The sequence below is a fragment of the Rhinoraja longicauda genome, chromosome 2, assembly GCF_053455715.1.
Source record: "Rhinoraja longicauda isolate Sanriku21f chromosome 2, sRhiLon1.1, whole genome shotgun sequence".
Lineage (NCBI taxonomy): Eukaryota > Metazoa > Chordata > Chondrichthyes > Rajiformes > Arhynchobatidae > Rhinoraja > Rhinoraja longicauda.
Window position 1 is genome coordinate 37616928 of NC_135954.1, and position 24675 is coordinate 37641602.

A 24675-nucleotide genomic window follows, 5' to 3' on the forward strand; every position below is an offset into this window, starting at 1 on the left:
TGAACTCCGTAGATGTTACTGATTACTAATCAGCAACTCCAAACTCTGCTGCCTGACCCCTGAAATATTCTTCTCCGCCTTTCTTACCTCCAGATGTGACAGTTCTAATGCCTTTCCTAGCTGCCTTCATATCTTCCATAAAATTAAGGTAATCTAAAAGCTGGCATCACTGACATTCCTGGGTTTGTTAATCTACATCAGCCCTGAGTTAAGCATTGCAATGATTTTTAATTTTTCAACCTTATTTTTTTGATTTCTCTCTGCTACAGCCCCCTCTTAATCTCATTGCTTTCAATACGTTCATTCTCCAATTCTCTCCTCCTCTACTTGAATGTAGATTGTTGGCACCAATGATTTCAGCAACCTTAAACCCAGAATTTCTTCCCTCTCTACCACTGTCCTCTCTCTCCTCATTTAATATGCTCCTTGCCTCTTTGTCCAAGATTTTACTCTTTCTCATAATATCTTTTATACGGCTTGATGTTGGATTTTATTGGATAACATTCCGATGAAGTGTCTTGGGATCTTTTAGGTAAAGGTGCTTTATGAGTCTGTTGTTCATATTTAGATGGAGAAAAATGGACTCAAATAATTAGGGTTCTATCTGCAAGAGGTTGTTGTAAAATAATTTCTTGTTTATTGTTCCTGTGCATGCAAACAAGAACCTGAATCGAATGATAATTGCTTCCTGAACAGCGACCAAAATAAATATTAGCTTTTGCATACTAAGTACCCAATCTTGGTTATGAGATTTAAAGTCCTATCCTTAACCTGCACAGAATGTCTATTTTAGCTGCTGTTCCCAGTTTGAATTCCATATCAGCTATATAATGAATATCCTTCCTTCAGTTCCTTATGTACATTATGTACAGAACATCTTGTGGTTTTTTTAGCCCCTACCATAATACTTTCAATCCAGGTTCATTAAGACATATAAGTCTCTTCACCACAATGTCACAGATGAGATTCCTCTTTATGTTTTGTTTTGGGTCACCATCTGAATAGTGTTGTCAGAGAGAATGCCAATGATACTGCTTTGTGACAAAATGTGAATCTGATCCCGTCATTCCCCCATCAGTGAAGACCCGAAGACTACAAATGCTGGAATCATGAGCAAAAAAAACAAAGCGCTGGAGGAACTCTGAGTTAGACAGCATCTGTGGAGGGAGTGGACAGATGCATTTCAGGTCTTCTGATTAGTGGAGGTAGAAAGCTGGAAAAGAGAGATAGGGTTAAGGTGAAGCTTGGCAAATAATAGGTGGAAACAGTGAGGGAAGGTGATTTGCAAGTGATAGGAGCAGAATTAGGCCATTTGGCCCATCAAGTCTACTCAGCTATACAATCATGGCAGATCAATCTCTCCTTCCCAACCCCATTCTCCTGCCTTCTCCTAATAAATCCCTCAGCTTTGTTTTCTAGTTTTGTTTTAGTTCTCAAATCTGAATTATAGGAAGTCCAATGTTCCACATCTGAAAGTTCAGACAAAAAAAGGGAAAAGTAAAAATAAACATTCTCAAATCTTCACACCCATTGATTTCGAAAGCTCTCATTTTTATGTCCAGCAAGGCCATGCAAACAATATATTAGAATACAATATATTTTGGTTAGCAAACAGCTAGCTGCGCATTGAATTTTCAATGTCTAACATAGCTGCAAGGCAGGCATTTGTTTTCAATCTTATTTGAATGAAGACACAACAGTGGTGTGGAAGATTATCAGTGTTTCATTGAAATATCTACCCAAGATCTGTTCTCAACCTGCAGCGTTAGATTATGGTGTGAATGACATCCTACAGTAAATCTAAGGTGGAAATAAATGTTTAATGGCTGTTAGATTTTAAGGAGGTGTTTCTGAGTGTCATATGTTGAAAGACTGGAATGACTAGGCTTGTATACACTGGAATTTAGAAGGATGAGAGGGGATTTTATCGAAACATATAAGATTATTAAGGGGTTGGACACGTGTTCCCAATGTTGGGGGAGTCCAGAACCAGGGGCCACAGTTTAAGAATAAGGGGTAGGCCATTTAGAACGGAGATGAGGAAAAACTTTTTCAGTCAGAGAGTTGTAAATCTGTGGAATTCTCCGCCTCAGAAGGCAAAGGAGGCCAATTCTCTGAATGCATTCAAGAGAGAGCTAGATAGAGCTCTTAAGGATAGCGGAGTCAGGGGGTATGGGGAGAAGGCAGGAACGGGGTACTGATTGAGAATGATCAGCCATGATCACATTGAATGGTGGTGCTGGCTCGAAGGGCCGAATGGCCTACTCCTGCACCTATTGTCTATTGAGTCCCTCCTCATTAACAAATCTCAATCTCTCTGAAGTTTAAAAAGCACCATGTACGGTGGTTGGTGCAAGTTCCGGCATTTCCCTCAAAAGTATCAACTGAGGCAGTTACTGGTGCATACTGTACCAGTAGATGGAGGGAATCCAGACTGTGACTCGGGGAGTAGTTCTTCATCCTCTATGATGAAACAGTTGAAGAGGACTCTGCATTATCTTACCATGGAACAGAGGGCAGGTAGACCCCTCTGCATTTGCCACATTTTTGTTTGAAGTTTTAGAAAGATTGAATTTTGAGAGAGATACAATGCGGAAACAGGCCCTTCAGCCCATCGAGTCCAGGCCAACCATCAATCACCCGAATATGTTATCCCGCTTTCGCATCCCACACAGTAGGGACAATTTACAGAGGCCAATTAACCTACAAACATGCACGCCTATGGAATGTGGGGAGAAACCAGTGCACCCTGAGAAAACCCTCGCAGTCACTGGGAAAACGTGCAAACTCCGCATAGACAGCACCTAGGTCAGGATCGATCCCTGACACTGTGAGGCAGCAGCTCTACCGCTGTGCCTCTGTACTGCCCCAGATTTAGATTTCTCTTTTCTGCAAGGTGTTCACATTTCTGGCATCTCTGAGGAGCCCAGCTGTATCCTTCTCTTCCCAGATGTGGATGATAAAGATGTAGAGGACTTTCAAGCACAATCTATATATCAAGCAAGTCTGAGTCATTACTTTGGTGCATTTTCTTTTTCAATCTTTCTCACTGCAGTGTTATACCTTACCTCCAACTCCTCCAACTGCCTGCTGTTGGAGTGGAGCTAATCCATTGGACTAATAAGGCGCCTACACTTAAGATCTCCTAACTGCAACAGTCAAGCGGCAGTGTATCAAGTTCAAGTTCAAAAACACTTTATTTGTCCCCATGGGGCAATTTACAAAAGCACTGAGAGTTGTACAAAAACTATTGGGGGGGGGGGGGGGTAGGCAGGGTAGGCAGCGGGACAGGGGTGGTTGGTGGTTGAGGAGCTGAACAGCCTTGGGGACAAAGGTTGCCCTTCTCCTCTGTGTCCTACAGCCTGGGCAGCGAGGCCGGCGTCAGGGGAGCCACTCAAACGCAGAGAACAGGACGTGTGAGGGGTCCTGTAAAATCCTGCCAGCTGACCTTAGCATCTGCTGGTCGCATAGGATAGAGAGGGCTCTGACAAGGAATCCAATAATTTTGGAACAGACTTTGGCTGTGCTCTGCAGGCGGTTTCTGTTCTGAAGGCTGATGGAGTGGAACCACCAGGTGAAGGAGAACGTGATGATGCTCTCAATGAAGGAGTAGTAAAAAGAAGGAGTGTATAACAATGTTTGCATTTGCGCAGGTTCAATGACTGAGAATTGTCATCATTGATTAACTCACCAACGTATATGCAAGGATAGGCCTTAAGTCAACATCCATGAAGCATAGGACATCAATCAACATACCCTCATAGTACACCTGATATTAAATGTTCACAGTGAGATCCTGAAAAGCATGAATCATTTCTGAGAGTTATTTCATCTAGAACAGACACATAATTGCACTGAAACACAATCTCCACTAAATACTCCAATTCCCTGTAGGATGTCTTTTCTTACAAAGCCAATATCTCTAATGTTGAGACCCTAATTGCACTTTACTCAAAAGGACAGGGCACATCATTTGCATGCGAGACTAGACTCCCATAATAGACTTTCCATTCTGACCTCTGTTTAGCAGGCAGGCAAAAGAAAAGGTTGAAGACCGATTGGAAAAAAAAGGAAACCGCCTCTGACTTCTTGCAATCCCAGGCCCACTGGCACAAAGTGGAGAAGGAACATTTGGGATGGTACTAGAGAACCAAGAGTCTATGCACTATGAGTGCACAGAGGCCATGTAAATGTTCACTACCTCACAAACCACACACCCATCCCCTCAGATACTATCTGCTTCATCTATGGAAGAATCTGTGTTTTTCATATTGACCTCCTCAGAACCCAGAAAACAGTATGGAAGCAAGTCATCCTAGTTCCAGAGGGACTGTTTAAGAAGGAGGAGGGTTTTGAAACATAACTGACATTTGTTTTGAACAAAGCATATCAACTAGTGATCAACTACAAAGAAGAATCTCTGTGCAAACTGTTGGAATATATTTATGTGCGAGAAGATTCATCTGCATTGCAACAATGAATTTATCAAAGAATGCAACTCCAAAAGGCTATGCACATATGGAGACTTAACTCCAACAAAATGCTTTGACCTCAGCACAAAGTGTTCTGGCAACTAGCACCTGTTTTATATCATAACAAAGGGCTACAGAGACTCAAGGACTTTCTCAAAACATCTTTAGTTAATGTGGGGTCCACACTGACTCTTGAGAATATCTGACTCCAAAGCAAAAAGTGAAGAAGGAGCTGTTGTGAATCTTGCGTCCATGCATCAGTGGCAGACAGAAACCCTTTGTAAGAGCAGACAGAGCAGACTATTTTGCCACCTTTCGGCCACTACCTGCCCCAAATATGAAAGAGTCTGCGGGTTTCCACCTTGGCCTCATTAACCACCTCAGAACCTACGATACTAGAGTGGAAGCAAATCATCCTTGATTACAAGGAATGCCTAAGAAAAGTGGAAACATTGTTTTCTATTTCAACGTTACTTACGTTTCTGGCTTCAGTATGCTTGGAGGTGGCTGTAGTGCTTTGAAAAACATGCTGCACTGATGGAGTTCATTGACTGTAAAGTTGGAGTGGTAGTGCTTGTTGCTTGTACAAAGTTTGAAATCTGAAAGTAATCTTTCAGCACAAAAATTCCATCTTTCCTTCGGCGCAAAACAAAAACAATCATTTACTAGCATTCTTAGTAGCATGACACCAGGAGCGGCCACCATCACGTACAAACTGATTAATTATTGTCCAGATCGAAGGTATCACAACATTCTGGAGTAACTCAGCAGGTCAGGCAGCATCTTGGAGAGAGGGAATGGGTGACATTTCGGGTCGAGACCCTTCTTCAGACTGAAGAAGGGTCTTGACATGAAATGTCACCCATTCCCTCTCTCCTAGATGCTGCCTGACCTGCTGAGTTACTCCAGCATTTTGTGATACCTTTGATTTGTACTAGCATCTGCAGTTATTTTCCTATACAGTTATTGTCCAGATGTCGAGAAGATGTTGGGGGTGGCCAGAACCAGGGGTCACAGTTTAAGAATAAAGGGTAGGCCATTTAGGATTGAGATGAGGAAAAGAAAATCACCTAGAGAGTTGTGAATCTGTGGAATTCTCTAGCACAGAAGGCAGCGGAGGCCAATTCACCGGATGTTTTCAAAAGGGAGATAGATTTAGCTCTTATGGTAAAGAAATCAAGGGATATGGGAAAAAGCAGGAACGGGGTACCTATTTTAGATGATCAGCCATGATCATATTGAATGGTGGTGCTGGCTCGAAGGGCCGAATGGCCTACTCCTGCACCTATTTTTCTATGTTTCTATGAGAAGACGTTACTAAAAGTATCATGCGTAAGGCAGATAGAAATGCCAAAATTTGAGTATATGGGAACGGATGGAAAAACAGTGAAAGAACAGACAACAGTTAATCTTGTTTCTTTCAGAACCTTACTTTATCCATTGCAAAAAACAAACTGCTGGAGGAACTCAGCAGGTCAAGCAGTATCTGGAGACATGGAGGGCTTATTGACATTTTGGGTGGAATACCTGCATCTGGACTGAAACATTGACCAACCCTCTGTCTGCACAGATGCTGCCCTATCTGCTGAATTCTCCAGCATTGTTTTTTATGCTCCAGACTAATCATCTGTATCCATGTGTTTCCAGAATTTATTCTTAGTCCTCTTAAAAGGTGCAATAATGTTTGCCTTGACAAAACATTCCTTGCTCTAACAGCCATTATTTACTTGCCAAAAATTGATTACATTACTTGTAATATACCTACAGGATTTGCTTGTGTTGCCCAGATTCCAGAAAATTTAATATTCAAAACAAAATTTCCAGAATTTATCTTATGTATCTTTCATAATTTAGAAAGATTTTATTGATTTTCAATTGAAACTACTGTAATCACAACATTTCAAAGTATTTCCTATAAACACTGTTCCCTCTCATTAAGATTGTATGGTGAATATAAGCTCCAGCCTTAATCATCACAAGACTTTTCATCGACAAAGGATTAAGTGTATGGTAGAACTATGAAAAGGATTATTTGATTACATATTCTTTTTATTAGCAAGAAACTAGGAAGATTAAGATTTTAAGCTTGGTGGATTTGGAGAATAGAAGTCTGATAGTTATTTTGAAACTTCCAGTAGACATTAACCTGTTTTAAACTATTTGATTAGATGGACAGTTGATAGAAATATGCAGCAAAGTTTAATTGGAGTTGTTCCATGTGAATTTTAATGCCACTACAGAGTTGAATATAGAATCTAGATTGATACAACAAAATACTACTGAAGGAGACTACCATGCTACATTATTTTGAATAAAACTTCAGATAGACACGAAGGGCGGCACGGTAGCGCAGCGGTAGAGTTGCTGCTTTACAGCGAATGCAGCGCCGGAGACTCAGGTTCGATCCTGACTACGGGTGCTGCACTGTAAGGAGTTTGTACGTTCTCCCCGTGACCTGCGTGGGTTTTCTCCGAGATCTTCGGTTTCCTCCCACACTCCAAAGACGTACAGGTATGTAGGTTAATTGGCTGGGTAAATGTAAAAATTGTCCTTAGTGGGTGTAGGATAGTGTTAGTGTACGGGGATCGCTGGGCGGCACGGACTTGGAGGGCCGAAAAGGCCTGTTTCCGGCTGTATATATATGATATGATGATATGTGCATGGTGCACAGAGGATTGGGACTCTTTTAAAGAGCAACAAAAGTTAACTAAAAAGGCAATACGGGGAGAAAAGATGAGGTACGAGGGTAAACTAGCCAATAATATAAAGGAGGATAGCAAAAGTTTTTTTAGGTACGTGAAGAGGAAAAAAATAGTCAAGGCAAATGTGGGTCCCTTGAAGACAGAAGCAGGGGAATTTATTATGGGGAACAAAGAAATGGCAGACGAGTTAAACCGTTACTTTGGATCTGTCTTCACTGAGGAAGATACACACAATCTCCCAAATGTTCTAGGGGCCGGAGAACCTAGGGTGATGGAGGAACTGAAGGAAATCCACATTAGGCAGGAAATGGTTTTGGGTAGACTGATGGGACTGAAGGCTGATAAATCCCCAGGGCCTAATGGTCTGCTTCCTTCTGTCATAAATCATAAGGTCATAGGTGATAGGAGCAGAATCAGGCCATTCGGCCCATCATTTCTACTCTGCCATTCAATCATGGCTGATCTATCTCTCCCATCTAACCCCATACAATACAATACAATACAATACAATATATCTTTATTGTCATTGTACCCAGGGGTACAACGAGATTGGGAATGCGCCTCCCATACGATGCAATAATTTAAGTAATTTAGACAACAGCAACCCAACAAAACAATTGTAACAGTTTTAGACAGGGTAAAGTGCAAGTTGATCTATGCGTTGTGACCATCCGGCTCAGCAGGACCGGTTCATAGCAGCTATGGCCCTGGGGATGAAGCTGTTCCTGAGTCTGGAGGTGCGGGCGTAGAAGGCCTTGTATCGTCTGCCCGATGGAAGGAGTTCGAACAGACTGTTGCAGGGGTGTGAAGAGTCTTTGTGGATGCTGCAATTCTCCTGCCTTCTCCCCATAACCTCTGACACCCGAACTAATCAAAAATCTATCCATCTCTGCCTTAAAGATATCCACTGACTTGGCCTCTACAGCCTTCTGTGTTTTTTTTTAATAATGGAAGTGCTTTCTCTCCCTGGATGATTCTGGGAAGATTTGTCAGTAACTGTTCTCAACCTCTCGTCGCACTCTGCCACCAAGATAATGAGCTGAGATCAGTAAGTCTAGACAACGTGTATTGTGACTCATGAAACCTTCAGAACTCCTGAGTTCCCACCAAGGCCCAGTACAATCCATCCTTAAGACATCCCACACAACTGAGCTTGACTCACCTGATTTGCTAAACAGCAATTAAATCAGGCCATTGCAGATAAGATAGCCTGGGTCTTGGGAAAGAACTGCAATAATTGATTTACAGGATTTCAATTTTTATTGCCAATGACATGTCGGATTGAATAGCTAATGAAATTTAACACTAATGGGATCTAAAATGTGTGCATAACGATTGAATCATAAATATGCAATGAATGAAACTAAACTGCCAGCTATTTGAAAATAAATCATAGGGAAAAGTAGACTTTCAGATCTGATCATTGCAGAGGAAAAAATAAACAGGTAACCAAGGGAGAAATTGAACCATTTAGCGCCTATTTCCCAGAATAAAATGATAAAGAGAGCACCTACAATTGTGGAAGGTTCGTAACGTTCAATCTATCCCTTAGGATGGGTGGGTGGGGTGAGGGGGAAATGAACTATTTAGGATTGAAGGCAATAATAAATTATTATATGCCAGAAAATGAACAAGTGCTCAAGTGCTATATGGAGAGCAGGCAAGAACTTTATTCCTTGCAGAGCAGAAGGCTGAGAGGTGATCTTATAGAGGTATATAAAATCACGAGGGGAAGAGATAGGGTGAATACACAGGGTAGGAGAAACAAAACCCAGAGGGCATAGGTTTAACGTAAAAGGGGCAACTTTAATAGGAATCTGAAGGGTAACTTTTTCATTCAGAGGCAGGCGGATATATGGGATGTGCTGCCAGTGGAGGTAGTTGAAAGCATTTAAAAGATACTTAACAGGTACATGGATTAGGAAAGGGTTAGAGGGGTGGAGGGTCAAACATGGGACTAGCTCAGATGAGGCACCTTGGTCAAGTTGGGCCGAAGGACCAGTTTCAGTGCAGCACGATTCAGAAATGCCTTGACTAGAGGGTATTAGTTACTAGAAGGAGATGGACTGACTTGGATTATTTTTTCTGGATCACCAGAGGTGGAGGGGAGACTTGACAGAAGTATATACAATAATGAGAGACATAGACAGTCAGTAGACAGTCAGAACCTTTTCCCCAGGATGGAAACAACAAATACTACAAGGCACTGCTTGATGATGAGAGGGGAAAAGTTTAAAGGAGATGTGCAGAGCAAGTTTTTTACACACAGGGTGGTGGATGGCTGGATCGCATTGCCGGGATGGTGATGACAGCTGGTAGGATAGTGGCATTTAAGGGACTTTTGGATAGGTAGATGGATATGCAGGGAATGAGGAGATATGGATTATGTACAGGCAGATAATAGTTGGTGTTGGCATCTTGTTCGGCACAGACATTGTGGGCCAAAGGGTCTGTTCTTGTGCTATACTATTCTGTGTAGTAAGCAAGCTTGAGCAATGTGATGCACACTACATTTTTGAGGCACCAACTGAGGAAAAGATGTTGGCCAGGGAACCTGCTGTTAATTAGAATTTGAAAATGCTAGCAATTTTAACATCCCTGTGATTCTCACAGAATACATTCAAATCTCAGTGCAAATTATGGTTGAAGCAATATAACAGGGTACTTAAGGAGGCGGCTCTAAAAATCGTGGATGCATTGCTGATCATTTTCAAATGTTCTATAGATTCAGGATCAGTTCCTGTGGATTGGAGGGTAGCTAATGTTATCCCACTTTTTAAGAAAGGAGGGAGAGAGAAAACGGGAAATTATAGACCAGTTGGAAAGGGTGCAGAAAAGATTCACGAGTATGCAGTTATAAAGAGAGGCTGGGACTTTCTTTCCCTGGAGAGTAACAAGCTGAGGAATAACCTTAAAGTCATATAAAAACATAGACATAGCTACGGCAGATGAGTCACAGTCTTTTCCCCCCGAGGTAGGAGAGTTTAAAGTAGAGGACAAAGATACGTGAAAGAGAAAAGATTTAAAAAGTGATCCAAGGTACATCTTTTTTTACAAAGAGAGTGAGGGGTATGAGCAACCACAAGAATTTGTAGAGACAGCTACAAATGCAATGTTTAAATAGCATTCAGACAGATAGGAAATGTTTAGATTGATATGGGCAAAACACAGGAAAATGGAACTAGTTCAGATTGACAACATGGCTCTGTTTCGATGTTGATGACTCTATAAACCTTACTCGCTGATTAGCTCTCAAATTTTAAAATCACTCCATAATTATTTATTTCTATCCACAAAATGTTTTTTTGAACTCAGAACTAGTTGTTGGAATGGAATATCATTTTGGAATAATCAGTGAAGACATTGGTGGTTATGCTATTTGAGGAATGAATGTTGGCAGACACCAAGAGACCCCTCTGCCCTCCTGTATAGAAACAATAGACAATAGACAATAGGTGCAGGAGTAGGCCATTCAGCCCTTCGAGCCAGCACCGCCATTCAATGCGATCATGGCTGATCATTCTCAATCAGTACCCCGTTCCTGCCTTCTCCCCATACTCCCTCACTCCGCTATCCTTAAGAGCTCTATCCAGCTCTCTCTTGAAAGCATCCAACGAACTGGCCTCCACTGCCTTCTGAGGCAGAGAATTCCACACCTTCACCACTCTCTGACTGAAAAAGTTCTTCCTCATCTCCGTTCTAAATGGCCTACCCCTTATTCTTAAACTGTGGCCCCTTGTTCTGGACTCCCCCAACATTCAAAGTCTGTTCAGTCATCCTGCCAATAACGTAGCTCCTTGATACATTTTCTGAGAAATGTTTATTTATTTTTTGATTTCAGGCCCTGTTCAGGATGTAAAAATTCCTGTTGTGCATCAAGGACCCATTCCTGTAATGGGAAGGACCTCCTATTCAAGTTATGGCAGATGTGCATAATAGAACTGCTGCATAACCAATTCATGGGAGCTGCATTTGCTTTATAAACAAAAATATCTGTTTTGTGTTTAATTTAATTGGATGCTTTAAAATGTGTCATTTATATTGAACTATAAATCTATCTGAAGCAAACATTGCTCAATAAAACTGAATATTTATTGACGAAAGGTTTGTCAGCAGTGCTGGCAGATACACTTTGGACATCCAACACTGATATAAATCTAAATGAACACTACCTACTTGCTTAGTAACCCCAGCATTCTCTCTCTCTATTCCTCCCCCACTCAAGTCGCAATAGCTTCTCGTTTTCACCCAACAAACAGTTAACAATGGCCTGTTTCCTTTATCATCATTACTTTTTTGCATATCTTTTATTCATTGTTCTTTATCTCTCCACATCACCATCTATATCTCAATGTTCTATAGATTCAGGATCAGTTCCTGTGGATTGGTGGGTAGCTAATGTTGTCCCACTTTTTAAGAAAGGAGGGAGAGTGAAAACGGGTAATTATAGACCAGTTAGTCTGACATCAGTGGTGGGGAAGATGCTGGAGTCAATTATAAAAGACGAAATTGCTGAGCATTTGGATAGCAGTAACAGGATCATTCCGAGTCAGCATGGATTTACGAAGGGGAAATCATGCTTGACAAATCTACTGGAATTTTTTGAGGATGTAACTAGGAAAATTGACAGGGGAGAGTCAGTGGATGTGGTGTACCTCGACTTTCAGAATGCCTTCGACAAGGTCCCACATAGGAGATTAGTGGGCAAAATTAGAGCACATGGTAGTGGGGGTAGGGTACTGACATGGATAGAAAATTGGTTGACAGACAGAAAGCAAAGAGTGGGGATAAATGGGTCCCTTTCGGAATGGCAGGCAGTGACCAGTGGGGTACCGCAAGGTTCGGTGCTGGGACCCCAGCTATTTACGATATACATTAATGACTTAGATGAAGGGATTAAAAGTACCATTAGCAAATTTGCAGATGATACTAAGCTGGGGGGTAGTGTGAATTGTGAGGAAGATGCAATAAGACTGCAGGGTGACTTGGACAGGTTGTGTGAGTGGGCGGATACATGGCAGATGCAGTTTAATGTAGATAAGTGTGAGGTTATTCACTTTGGAAGTAAGAATAGAAAGGCAGATTATTATCTGAATGGTGTCAAGTTAGAAAGAGGGGATGTTCAACGAGATCTGGGTGTCCTAGTGCATCAGTCACTGAAAGGAAGCATGCAGGTACAGCAGGCAGTGAAGAAAGCCAATGGAATGTTGGCCTTCGTAACAAGAGGAGTTGAGTATAGGAGCAAAGAGGTCCTTCTACAGTTGTACCGGGCCCTGGTGAGACCGCACCTGGAGTACTGTGTGCAGTTTTGGTCTCCAAATTTGAGGAAGGATATTCTTGCTATTGAGGGCGTGCAGCGTAGGTTCACTAGGTTAATTCCCGGAATGGCGGGACTGTCGTATGTTGAAAGGCTGGAGCAATTAGGCTTGTATACACTGGAATTTAGAAGGATGAGGGGGGGATCTTATTGAAACATATAAGATAATTAGGGGATTGGACACATTAGAGGCAGGAAACATGTTCCCAATGTTGGGGGAGTCCAGAACAAGGGGCCACAGTTTAAGAATAAGGGGTAGGCCATTTAGAACGGAGATGAGGAAGAACTTTTTCAGTCAGAGAGTGGTGAAGGTGTGGAATTCTCTGCCTCAGAAGGCAGTGGAGGCCAGTTCGTTGGATGCTTTCAAGAGAGAGCTGGATAGAGCTCTTAAGGATAGCGGAGTGAGGGAGTATGGGGAGAAGGCAGGAACGGGGTACTGATTGAGAATGATCAGCCATGATCGCATTGAATGGCGGTGCTGGCTCGAAGGGCTGAATGGCCTACTCCTGCACCTATTGTCTATTGTCTATTGTTTCTATACAGGAGGGCAGAGGGGTCTCTTGGTGTCTGCCAACATTCATTCCTCAAATAGCATAACCACCAATGTCTTCACTGATTATTCCAAAATGATATTCCATTCCAACAACTAGTTCTGAGTTCAAAAAAACATTTTGTGGATAGAAATAAATAATTATGGAGTGATTTTAAAATTTGAGAGCTAATCAGCGAGTAAGGTTATAGAGTCATCAACATCGAAACAGAGCCATGTTGTCAATCTGAACTAGTTCCATTTTCCTGTGTTTTGCCCATATCAATCTAAACCTTTCCTATCTGTCTGAATGCTATTTAAACATTGCATTTGTAGCTGTCTCTACAAATTCTTGTGGCTGCTCATACCCCTCACTCTCTTTGTAAATAAAGATGTCCCTTGGATCACTTTTTAAATCTTTTCTCTTTCACGTATCTTTGTCCTCTACTTTAAACTCTCCTACCTCGGGGGGAAAAGACTGTGACTCATCTGCCTTAGCTATGTCTATGTTTTTATATGACTTTAAGGTTATTCCTCAGCTTGTTACTCTCCAGGAAAAGAAAGTCCCAGCCTCTCTTTATAACTGCATACTCGTGAATCTTTTCTGCACCCTTTCCAACTTAATAACATTCTTCTTGCAGCTGAGTGACCAGAACTGCACACAGTGCTCCAAGTGTAATTTCACCAACAACTTGTACATTAGGAACATTTCATCCCAAAACCTGTGCTCAATATCCTGACTGATGAAGGCATGCATGCCAAATGCTTTCTTTGCCACCCTATCTATCTCTGTTGCCGCTTCCTGGGAACCATGATCACAGATATTGTAAACTACTCTATGATGTAACAGTGATACTGTCTGACAAAAATGCATGTGACATTTTTTTGTGTGGAATTATGGCAAGGAGGCGATGTTATATCAAAGGTCCTCATTTAACTTTGGGTACTTTATATATGTTGTTTCCATTAGTTAATTTTAGGATCACTTTCAGAAAGCCTCTGATAAGGTCCCACATAGGAGATTAGTGGGCAAGATTAGAGCACATGGTATTGGGGGTAGGGTGCTGACATGGATAGAAAATTGGTTGGCAGACAGGAGACAAAGAGTAGGGATTAACGGGTCCCTTTCAGAATGGCAGGCAGTGACTAGTGGGGTACCGCAAGGCTCGGTGCTGGGACCGTAGCTATTTACAATATACATTAATGACTTGGATGAAGGGATTAAAAGTAACATTAGCAAATTTGCGAATGACAAAAGGCTGGGTGGCAGTGTGAACTGTGAGGAGGATACTATGAGGATGCTATGAGGATGCAGGGTGACTTGGACAGGTTGTGTGAGTGGGTAGATGCATGACAGATGCAGTTTAATGTCGATAAATGTGAGGTTATCCACTTTGATGGTGAGAACAGAAAGGCAGATTATTATCTGAATGGTATCGTTGGGAAATGGGGAAGTACAAAGAGATCTGGGTGTCCTTGTTCATCAGTCACTTAAAGTTAGCATGCAGGTACAGCAGGCAGTGAAGAAAGGTAATGGCATGTTGACCTTTATGACAAGAGGAGTTGAGTATAGGAGCAAAGAGGTCCTTCTGCAGTTGTACAGGGCCCTAGTGAGACCGCACTTGGAGTACTGTGTGCAGTTTTGGTCTCCAAATTTGAGGAAGGACATTCGTGTTATTGTGGGCGTGCAGCGTAGGTTCACTAGGTTAGTTCCCGGTATGGTGGGACTGTCGTATGTTGAAAGACTGGAGCGACTAGGCTTGTATACGCTGGAATTTAGACGGATGAGAGGGGATCTTATTGAAACATATAAGATTATTAAGGGATTGGACACGTTAGAGGCAGGAAACATTTTCCCAATGTTGGGGGAGTCCAGAACCAGGGGCCACAGTTTAAGAATAAGGGGTAGGCCATTTAGAACGGAGATGAGGAAAAACTTTTTCAGTCAGAGAGTTGTAAATCTGTGGAATTCTCTGCCTCAGAAGGCAGTGGGGGCCAATTCTCTGGATGCTTTCAAGAGAGAGCTAGATAGAGCTCTTAAAGATAGTGGAGTCAGGGGGTATGGGGAGAAGGCAGGAACGGGGTACTGATTGAGAATAATCAGCCATGATCACATTGAATGGCAGTGCTGGCTCAAGGGCCGAATGGCCTACTCCTGCACCTATTGTCTATTGTCTATATAAAACAGTTTTAGCAAAATTTGATCATGTCACATAAAAGAAACATGTTTTGGATGCCCATGAAACTTTTAGGAATGGCACACTAAACCTACTGGCCAAACTGGCACAATGCAAAACATGCAGTTGATGGATTTTTTGCATCTGTTTATTAATGAGGTAACTTCTACACTTCCAGCACAGTGGCTTTCTTGGAATTTCCATTAAGTCAAGTCAAGTCAAGTCAATTTATTTGTATAGCACATTTAAGGAGTGTCTTTCAGTGAAACATGATCACCATCGGATAGATGCTCAAAATACATGCCATTATTCATAGAAGAGCATAGCAATCTGTGTGGTGGCCAGCATTCAATCTTCAAACAATATGCCAGTCACCACCTCCTTACCCCACTTGATGTTCGTGAAAGCGTGCAGCACCAGTGATCAAGGAGTATCAGATTGCTTCTCCTGTCTATTTCTGAATTAACATGTAATTAACAATCTACCAACCTCATTCATCAAAGTATTCAATCCAAAGCACAGGAATTTATAAATCGATACTGCCTGCAAGACTGATCTTGTTTTTAATCCTAATACTAGTTTAATCTTGTGATGAACATTTATTTATTCATGAATACTTGCACTAAAATGTTTTCCTAACCAATTTCAAAAGTTAAATTTTGCATGTCAAAGGAATATCAACTTAGTTTTTTCCATTTAGCAAGATCCTGGTTATTCTGTACAGTAGTTGTGCTCGTCTATTCTCCAAAGTCCTTGCTGCCTTTTATTAATCTATCATGTTCGGTCTTGAAAATTTCAATTGACTCAACATCCCCACCTTTTAGGAAGAGCATATTTCAGATTTCTACTTTTCTTTTCTGAAAATTACTTCTTGATTTCACTACTGAATGGTTTATTCGACCCGAAACATGACCCATTCCCTCTCTCCTAGATGCTGCCTGACCTGCTGAGTTCTCCAGCATTTTGTGATACCTTTGATTTGTACCAGCATCTGCAGTTTTTTCCTACACTACTAGATTTTGACGAGATTTGAGAATCGGTTTTTTTTACCCAGAGAAGAGTGGAATCAAAGTCCTGAAATAGCATTTAAGAAGTGGCTAGACAAATACTTGAATCATCTTATCTTTGAAGGCTATGTGACAAATACAGGAAGAAGGGATTACTGCAGATGGTGCACATTGATTGGTGTGGTCATGGTGGGCTGGATGGCCTCTTTTCATATGGTATGACTATGAATCTATCATTCTCAATTTTCTAAAGTAAACAATATACAGACTGACCTCAAGCAACTAAACCCTGTAATTTCATCTTCCAAGCTGTAGTAAGGTTATTATGAATCTAATATGTGCTCCTTGCAAAGCTACTGTATCTTCCAGAGGTGTGTTGCCCAAAACAGCAGTGTTCCAGATTGGTCACATAAACTCTGACGAAGTGTATATGAACTAAGGCTTCACTTTCTCATCTTCATTTTCTTAATTTACTTATTCATTCAAGAAATTGAGTTGTCAAGGACGAGCCCAGGTGCTCCAGAGATGATACCCGAGGTCAGGATCGAATCCGGGTATCAGGCTGCTGTGTTGCACCACTGTGCCACCCCTTGATGGCACTTTATGTAGAGAAATATCATCAAGCAAAATAATGGTCTTTGCTGCTAAAGAACACCACATACGGTTTCTCTTGAAGTGTAAAATAATTGATATATTAACAAAGGGATTCAAAATCTTTAGTGATTTGGAGGGTGAGGAAAAGAATGAGAGCAATTGGATAGACACAAAATGCTGGAGTAACTCAGCGGGACAGGCAGCATCTTTGGAGGGAAGGAATGGGTGACGTTTCGGGTCGAGACCCTTCTTCAGACTTGAAGGGATAAGGGAAATGAGAGATATAGACGGTGATGTGGAGAGATCAAGGCTTCAAGGTCAGTTTATTGTCACATGTACCAATTAAGGTACAGTGAAATTTGAGCTACCATACAGCCATACTGAGTGAAAAGCAACAAGACACACAACCACATAAAAGTTAACATAAACAACCACCACAGTGGATTCCACATTCCTCACTGTGATGGAAGGCAATAAAGTTCAATCTTCTTCCTCTTGCTTTCCCATGGTCGGGGCAGTCAAACCATTCGCAGTCGGGGCAATCAAAGCCCCCGCAGCCGACGATCGAAACTCCCGCGTCGGGGCAGTTGAAACACACTCCGCGGCATAGAGCTCCCAAATCTTCCTCTTCTTACCAGAGACTGCGGGCTTCACGATGTTAAAATCCACAGGCCTCGCGGTTGGAACTTCGATCCCCGCCAAGGGATGGCAAGCCCCGCGATGTTAAAGACCCGCAGTCTCCCGCGGCTTGGAGTGTCGGGTTAGTCTCCAGGAAAGGCCACCAACTCCACAATGTTAGTCCGCAGTGGGGACGGAGATACGATACAGAAAAAAATCGCATCTCCGTCAAGGTAAGAGATTGAAAAAAAGTTTCCCCACCAACCCCCTCATAAAACGAACCAAGGAACACTAAAACATACTGTTTAACAGATACTAAAAATAACAAAAAGAAGAAAGGACAGGCAGACTGTTGGCGAGGCAGCCACTGCTGGCGCCAAAGAACAATGAATGAAAGATATGCAAAAAAGTAATGATGATAAAGGAAGCAGGCCATTGTTAGCTTTTTTTAGGGTGAAAACGAGAAGCTAGTGCGACTTGGGTGGGGGAGGGATAGATAGAGAGGGAATGTTGGGGCTGCCTGAAGTGAGAAAAATCATTAACTCAGCGGGACAGGCAGCATCTCAGGAACATTTAGATAACAGTTTCAAATAGCTGATATACACATCATGAGTCCAATGGCTGTATTTTATAATGTAACTATTTCCAGGTGTACTGGTAGATTCTTTTTTCCCTTTTCTCTACTTTTCCAGATCTTTCTAATATTGTCTGTTCTTGATAGTTTCAGTGTAATCAAACATTTGTACCTGAAATTCCAGCACCTGCTTTCTTTCTCCTTTCCATTTCTCCTCGACCTGTATAGTTTCTAAAAAAGTTTATGGTGTTTGTTTAGTTTAATAAGTAGGTAATCTATCACCATTTTCTTTCAGGTACAAATTAACAGCTGCACAAATTGATATTTCTAAAGACATAATTTTTTAACTATAATTCTGAACAAGTTTATGAATATGGTATGAAATTGCTTTCTGTTCAGTGGTCAAATCCATATTCATAATCTTTTATTTAATTTGCAGATGATCAGTCAGATTCCTATCAGGAGACTGATACAGAAGATGACATTACTATTCCGTGGTCAGGAGAGACAGATGAAGGACTGGAACTGGATCACCATTTCACACAGAGCATTTTCAGTGGTGGAGAACTAGATTCTGATACTGAAGAGCTTGTATTACATGTGGGAACTCGCCTACAAGCAGCTTTGGAAAAATTGTTGGAAGCTATTACTGAGACTGCCTACCAGGTAACAATTTTTTTTAATGAAATCGATTTGAGGATCTTGATTTATAGAGTGGAATGACTTAAAAGAGACGTTTGGAATTACAATTTGTGTTGCTTTCTCGCCAAAGACAGCAGAAACTTGGTAGAAATTGGAATACCATGAGTACTTAAAGTCATAGCTTGCACAACTGTAACTTCAACTCTGCATTCCTCTCTCAACAAAGTTTTTTTTTAATCGTATATCAAGTATATTTTGACGGTGTCACAAAATGCTGGAGTAACTTAGGGGGTCAGGCAGCATCTCTAGAGAGAAGGAATGGGTGGCGTTTCGGGTCGAGACCCTTCTTCAGACCATTTGTACCAGCATCTGCAGTTATTTTCCTACACAAGTATATTTTGACTGTCACCTTAAAAATATTCAAAGCCTTCGCTTTCACTGCCTTTTGAAGCAGAGTATTCTGAAGACTTGGAATCCTCTGAGAGGGAAAACAAATTATTTTGGATATCTTAACTGATGATTCCTGGTTCAAGGTTTAGCTTAATTTATTATCCGCAGTGGGACAAGATGTTATTTATTTCAACCAAGTCTCCTCTCACTATTTCAAACTTCAGTGGATACAAGCCTAGCTGTTGTCAATTGTACCTCATAAGACAACCCTCCCATCGGTCTAGTAAACCTCCTCCAAACTGCTTCCAATATGAAAAGGCTATTCTGAAAGATCACTAGAGCAATCAGCCATCTCATTCATTGCATGACTGGTATGTCTTTGGGCTTGGATTTCTATGATCTTCTTGGTTGATAATTCACTAATAAAAAGAAAGGGGCCATTTAAAGACTCATCTGGATATTAATTATCCATCTCCAATCAAATGGATTTATGTCTTGTAGAGTGCAGGAAAATGGTTGAGGTAGATCGATCATGATCTTGATGAATGACGGAGCAAGGAGGGCAAATGAATCTCCTCCTGATATTTTTTATGTTCTAAGATGTTGTTTGCTATATTGCAACCGATATAATTCCCTGAAAAGGCTCTCCCATCTAACCCTCTCCTCCCCCCCACCTCCAAGCCTGTTTTGTCAAATAGCAAAACTGAGCGACTAGTGACCTAATCCAAAAATCTATTGAGCCGAGATTTAAAATGAACAATTCGTGGTGTAGCAGTGACTCATTAACTAATGCAGAACAGATTGTCCAACTTCTGTTATCTATAGGTGTAGAATTATTTTTACTTCTAAAATGTTATTCCTGTTTCGATGCTGCATGACTTTGACTTTGCGAGATGCTGCTTGACCTGCCTAGTTTGCTTCGACTGCTTTGGAGAGGAATCCAGTGGAAAGGATATGGGTGGAAGGGAACAGGGAAAGGAAAAAGAGGGACAGTCCTCCCTCAGACTGAATTATAGGAGGGGGGAGAAAGCTGGAAGACAGTTGGGGGTGGTACAAACCCTTCTTCAGACTGATTGGAGTAGGGCAGAGAATTCCTAACCATTTCGCCGAACACTTGCGCTTGGTCTGCCATGGATGCTGGTTATCCGGTTGCTAACCATTTGAACTCGCTGAACATCCCCACCCCTTTCCGCTGAGACCACTCTCTCTGCAACTTCTTGGCTCACTGATTCCTTCCCACCCAAACCAAAATCTCCCAGGTATTTTCTCCTGCAACCGCTGGAGATGTAACACCTGGCCCTACACCTCCTCACTCACATCCATCCAGGGACCTCAGCAGGCCTTCCAGATGAGACTGGTTTACATGCAATTCGTCTAACCTCATTTACTGAATTTGGTGCTCCCGGTGTGGTCTCCTTTATGTCGGCATCCATTTTGCTGAACACGTGCGCTCAATCTGTCAGGGCTTGCTGGATCTCCTGGTTGCTAATCCCTTTAACTCCCCTTCCCATTACCATGCAAATCTATCTGTCCTGGGCCTCCTACATTGCCAGAGTGAGGCCACATGCAAACTGGAGGAACCGCATCTCGTCTTCTGCTTGGTTAGCTTGCAACTCAACGATATGAACATTGAATTCTCCAATTTTAGGTAACTAACCAATAAGATTCTACCCACCTCCTCTCTTCACTGTACCCTACCTGGAAGTTCACCCATTTCTCACACTTTCCTGTCCCCCTTTCTCTGGCTTCACATTTATGTGCCTCTTCTCTCTTTACCTTACAGTCTTTTGTTTTCTTCCCATCTCTAGTCTTTGTCCATCCATTGGCCAATCAAAATGCTTCTCACCTGTATTCACCTATCACTTACCTGGTTTCCACTTTGACTTTGAGAGTGCAAATGACTCTTTATTCTAGTTAAATATGACCAATAACACACGTCCAAATATGTGTGTGTACACTTCCTTCTCTTTAATAGTCTAGGGGCCATGTCAAAAATAGCTGCTGGTCAATTAATTAATTTCGGCCTTTATCATAGAACGATAATTTAAATGATGCTTTTATTTCATTTTGTAGCAGTCACGTGTCATGCTTAGTTGCATATTAAATCCATGTCAGTTGAAGCTGTTGCAAAAATATATACCTGCCATTTTTGCCTAAAATTAATTGCTATTCCTAAATATGCCAACATCTATTTTCTACTGCCATATATTATTTTCATGGAAAGTAATTATCACCCCCACTCTTAGAACCAACAATTCTGGCCATCTACCTTGATCTGTCCACTAGTGGGAACAACTTCTCTCTATAAACAAATCATGGCATGTTTAAACATCTTTATCAAATCTACTCTTTCTGCCTTTACTTTTGCTATCTAACGTTATAGTTGAATTCACTCATCCTGGCACATGGGACTAGCGTAGATGGGCATCTTGTTCAGCGTGGAAGGGTCTGTTTCTGAGGTCTGTGACTTTCTATCCTCGGAAGCATTCTAGTCAATCTTGCATGTATTTTTTTCGTGAACCTTGACATCCCTTCCTAATATGTGGTAGTCAGAACTGAAAGCAGAATTCCAGTTGTCGTTTGACTAAAACTCCAATATATCCTCCCTGATTTTCCATTCCATGAACCCTGCTTTACTACTCTGCCATTTTTTAAGATTTCTGTATCTATGTACCCAGATCCCTCTGTACCTGCACACCAACTAGAACAGTGCCATTCAGCTTATTTTTCCTTGTTCGTTATATGACAATGTTCTTTAGATATTGAGTTGTTAAATTTCATCTGCTATTTATCTGCCCATTCTTTCAGTTTATCTATGCCTTGTGATCTATAACTATCCTCCTTACTCTTTCCTACACCTATGAACTTCATGTCTGCCTATTTTGAAGTTTTACTCCATTTTCCCATGTCAACGTAGTTATTATATATCATGACAATATATCATAATATAGTGTACAAAATCATGAGAGGAATAGATCGGGTAGATGCACAGAGTCTCTTGCCCAGAGTAGGGGAATCAAGGACCAGAGGACATAGGTTCAAGGTGAAGGGGAAAAGATTTAATAGGCATCCGAGGGGTAACTTTTTCACACAAAGGATGGTGGGTGTATGGAACAAGCTGCCAGAGGAGGTAATTGAGGCTGGGACTATCCCATCATTTAAGAAACAGACAGGTACATGGATAGGACAGGTTTGGAGGGACATGGACCAAGCGCTGGCAAGGCAAGTGGGACTAGTGTAGCTGGGACATTGTTGGCCGGTGTGGGCAAGTTGGGCTGAAGGGCCTGTTTCCGCACTGTATGACTGTGACTCTATAACAATTAATAGAGTAAATTTGTAAATTTGGCTCATTTACACTCAGCAAGATTCTACAAAAAAAGTCAAGAAAATAACCTGATAATTTTTATATTGGTTTTAGTGGAGGAACTCATCTTCACAGCTCACTGGGAGGAACTCCCCACCAATAATTAGATGAGCATAACGAGCGAGGACAGGCAAAGTCCTGTTTTAACATCTCATCTGAAAAAATGTCTCTGAAAGCATGCCACTCCCTATGTACATTGCTGAAGTGTCAGCCCATTATAAAATGTTGAAGTTTTGGATTGGGGCTTGGCTGTAATCTTCTAACTTTATGAGCCAAAGCTGCTTTTTAATTTGGTATGTTGAGCAGTGGAATGTATATTCAAATATTTAGCTTTTGAATGCCTTCTGGGAGAGAAATGCAAAGTACTTGGCAGAGCTCTTGAACTGACGTGGATTTGGAATCCTGTTTTTCCTGCTTTGTGTTGACCGATCTTTGTTTGCAGTCACACCTGCCTGGTTGCTCAGAGATATTTAAAGTAAGTCACTCCCTCTCCTTTGCGTGCGTGTGTCTGTGTGAAAAAAAAAAACTAAATCCAGGAAGCAGTGTTGTGTGTAATGCACGTCCCGGGAACAGGCCACAGTTCATGCTGCCGCAGAAAAGAACAATCGAATGAAAAGCGAAAGTGCAGAACAGTGTGTCCGCAATGTTATACTGCGCTATCCTGAGACGTTAGTAGATCACGGGAAGATCTCCGATAATGATTTATGTCCACTGGAACCAAGATGACACTTGGAAGAATACTGCTGGATTTCTTCAGTTAAACGGGCTTGTGTAAATTTTATTGTGGAGTTGACTGGCTGATAAATTCATGCATCAGATAAAGAAAATAGATGTCAATTCTGATAAAAATGTTCAAAGTTGATAACAAGGGAAGTCAAAAAGTCTTAATAAGCTAAACAAATGCGCATTGAATGTTTATTGCTCGTTTTCAATTGCCCGTTGAATGTAACTTAAGTTGTCAAAGTGGCAATTGAGATATTTATTAACTATTTGGTTTTTCAACTGGTTAATATCACAAAAACTGATGTTGATTGGACAAACATTTAATCAGTAGTAAAAGGATAAGGGGTTTTCCTATTAATTGAAAACCCACGTGTAAACGTTGCATGAGGCACTTAGTGAGATGGAGTCTTTTCAGCAACATTCTACAAATATTTTAAGCACTCATTGGAAAGAAGGTAAAGCAGATGAAATCTATGAGGTGGAATCAAAAATCCCATTGGCACAACCATTTTCTCGTTCAATGTGTTTAACTGAATCAAATTCGATAGCTGTACGTACAACAATCAGTCATTATAACGATTCTGGAAATGGGACCTTGCTTCAAGTAGTTTCGCAGATTTCCTTGCCTGCACCCCCTTACAGTGTAAGTAATAACACTTATATATTTTTTGTAGAAATGGACAGAGCCAGTGAAATGGATCAGTTGGAAGTCTTTATTAAAATTGTTGATGTGCTCCTAGTGTATCAAAGATACACTAAAATTATTTTTCATAGTTATTTGATTGTGTAAGCAGGATTAATTATTAAGAGATTTCGGATTTTTTTATGAATTGCCAATAATTTAAAATAATTCCTTATACACGTTCTTATTCTTTTTAACTCTTTGATCACTCAATATTTTTTCAAATGTTCCAGATTTACAAATTTAAGCATTGAGATTTGAAATGTTAGACTTTTTGGTTTGTGTGGAATTAGTTCAATATCTTTTGTTTAAATACTGAAATGTCTATGTTAATCACTCCAGCATTATAGAAATATTTTGGTGTCACTGCTTCATTCACAACAGATTAGGTGATCAGGATTTCTATACCATCATCTAACAGTTCATGATGAGGTGTTTGTTTTTGGACAGGTTCATCCATACATTTACATTGAGTGCAGTAATTCCCATGATAATGAATATTGATGCACTTTATTGCTTGGATATGAAATACTAGATGGATTTCATGAAATTATATAGCACAACACCATCTGTTTGATACTGCATACCTGTGCCAACTTGTTTTGAAAGCTGTCCAATTTGTCTCACTTGATGGTTTAAATTTGTTAGGCAGTTCTTTTTTGTTGGAGGAATACCTTTAGTTCCGGTGAACTCATTACTAATTTAAAAAAAAAACTATTATACGCTGCAGAATGGAATATAACTAAATAAAATACTGTGCATTTACCTTCACATGAGAGTAAAAGTAGAAGTTAAACAGGACACGGAGCAAACTAGTGAAAGTGTGAAATGTTAACTTTAAATTGGATCAAAATATTCCAGTCATAATTATATTAGTATTTTAA

At 41.0% G+C, this 24675-nt stretch overlaps 1 protein-coding gene across 8 annotated transcripts in view; it reads left to right on the top strand.

Moving 5' to 3' along the window:
- akap9 (A kinase (PRKA) anchor protein 9) overlaps positions 1-24675 on the top strand; it is a 179119-nt gene that overhangs the window by 71829 nt on the left and 82615 nt on the right. For all 8 annotated transcript variants that reach the window (XM_078417507.1, XM_078417471.1, XM_078417498.1 and 5 more), the window contains one exon: positions 18430-18656. In XM_078417507.1, the coding sequence (XP_078273633.1) occupies positions 18430-18656 (227 nt within the window). The remainder of the gene's footprint in view (positions 1-18429; positions 18657-24675) is intronic.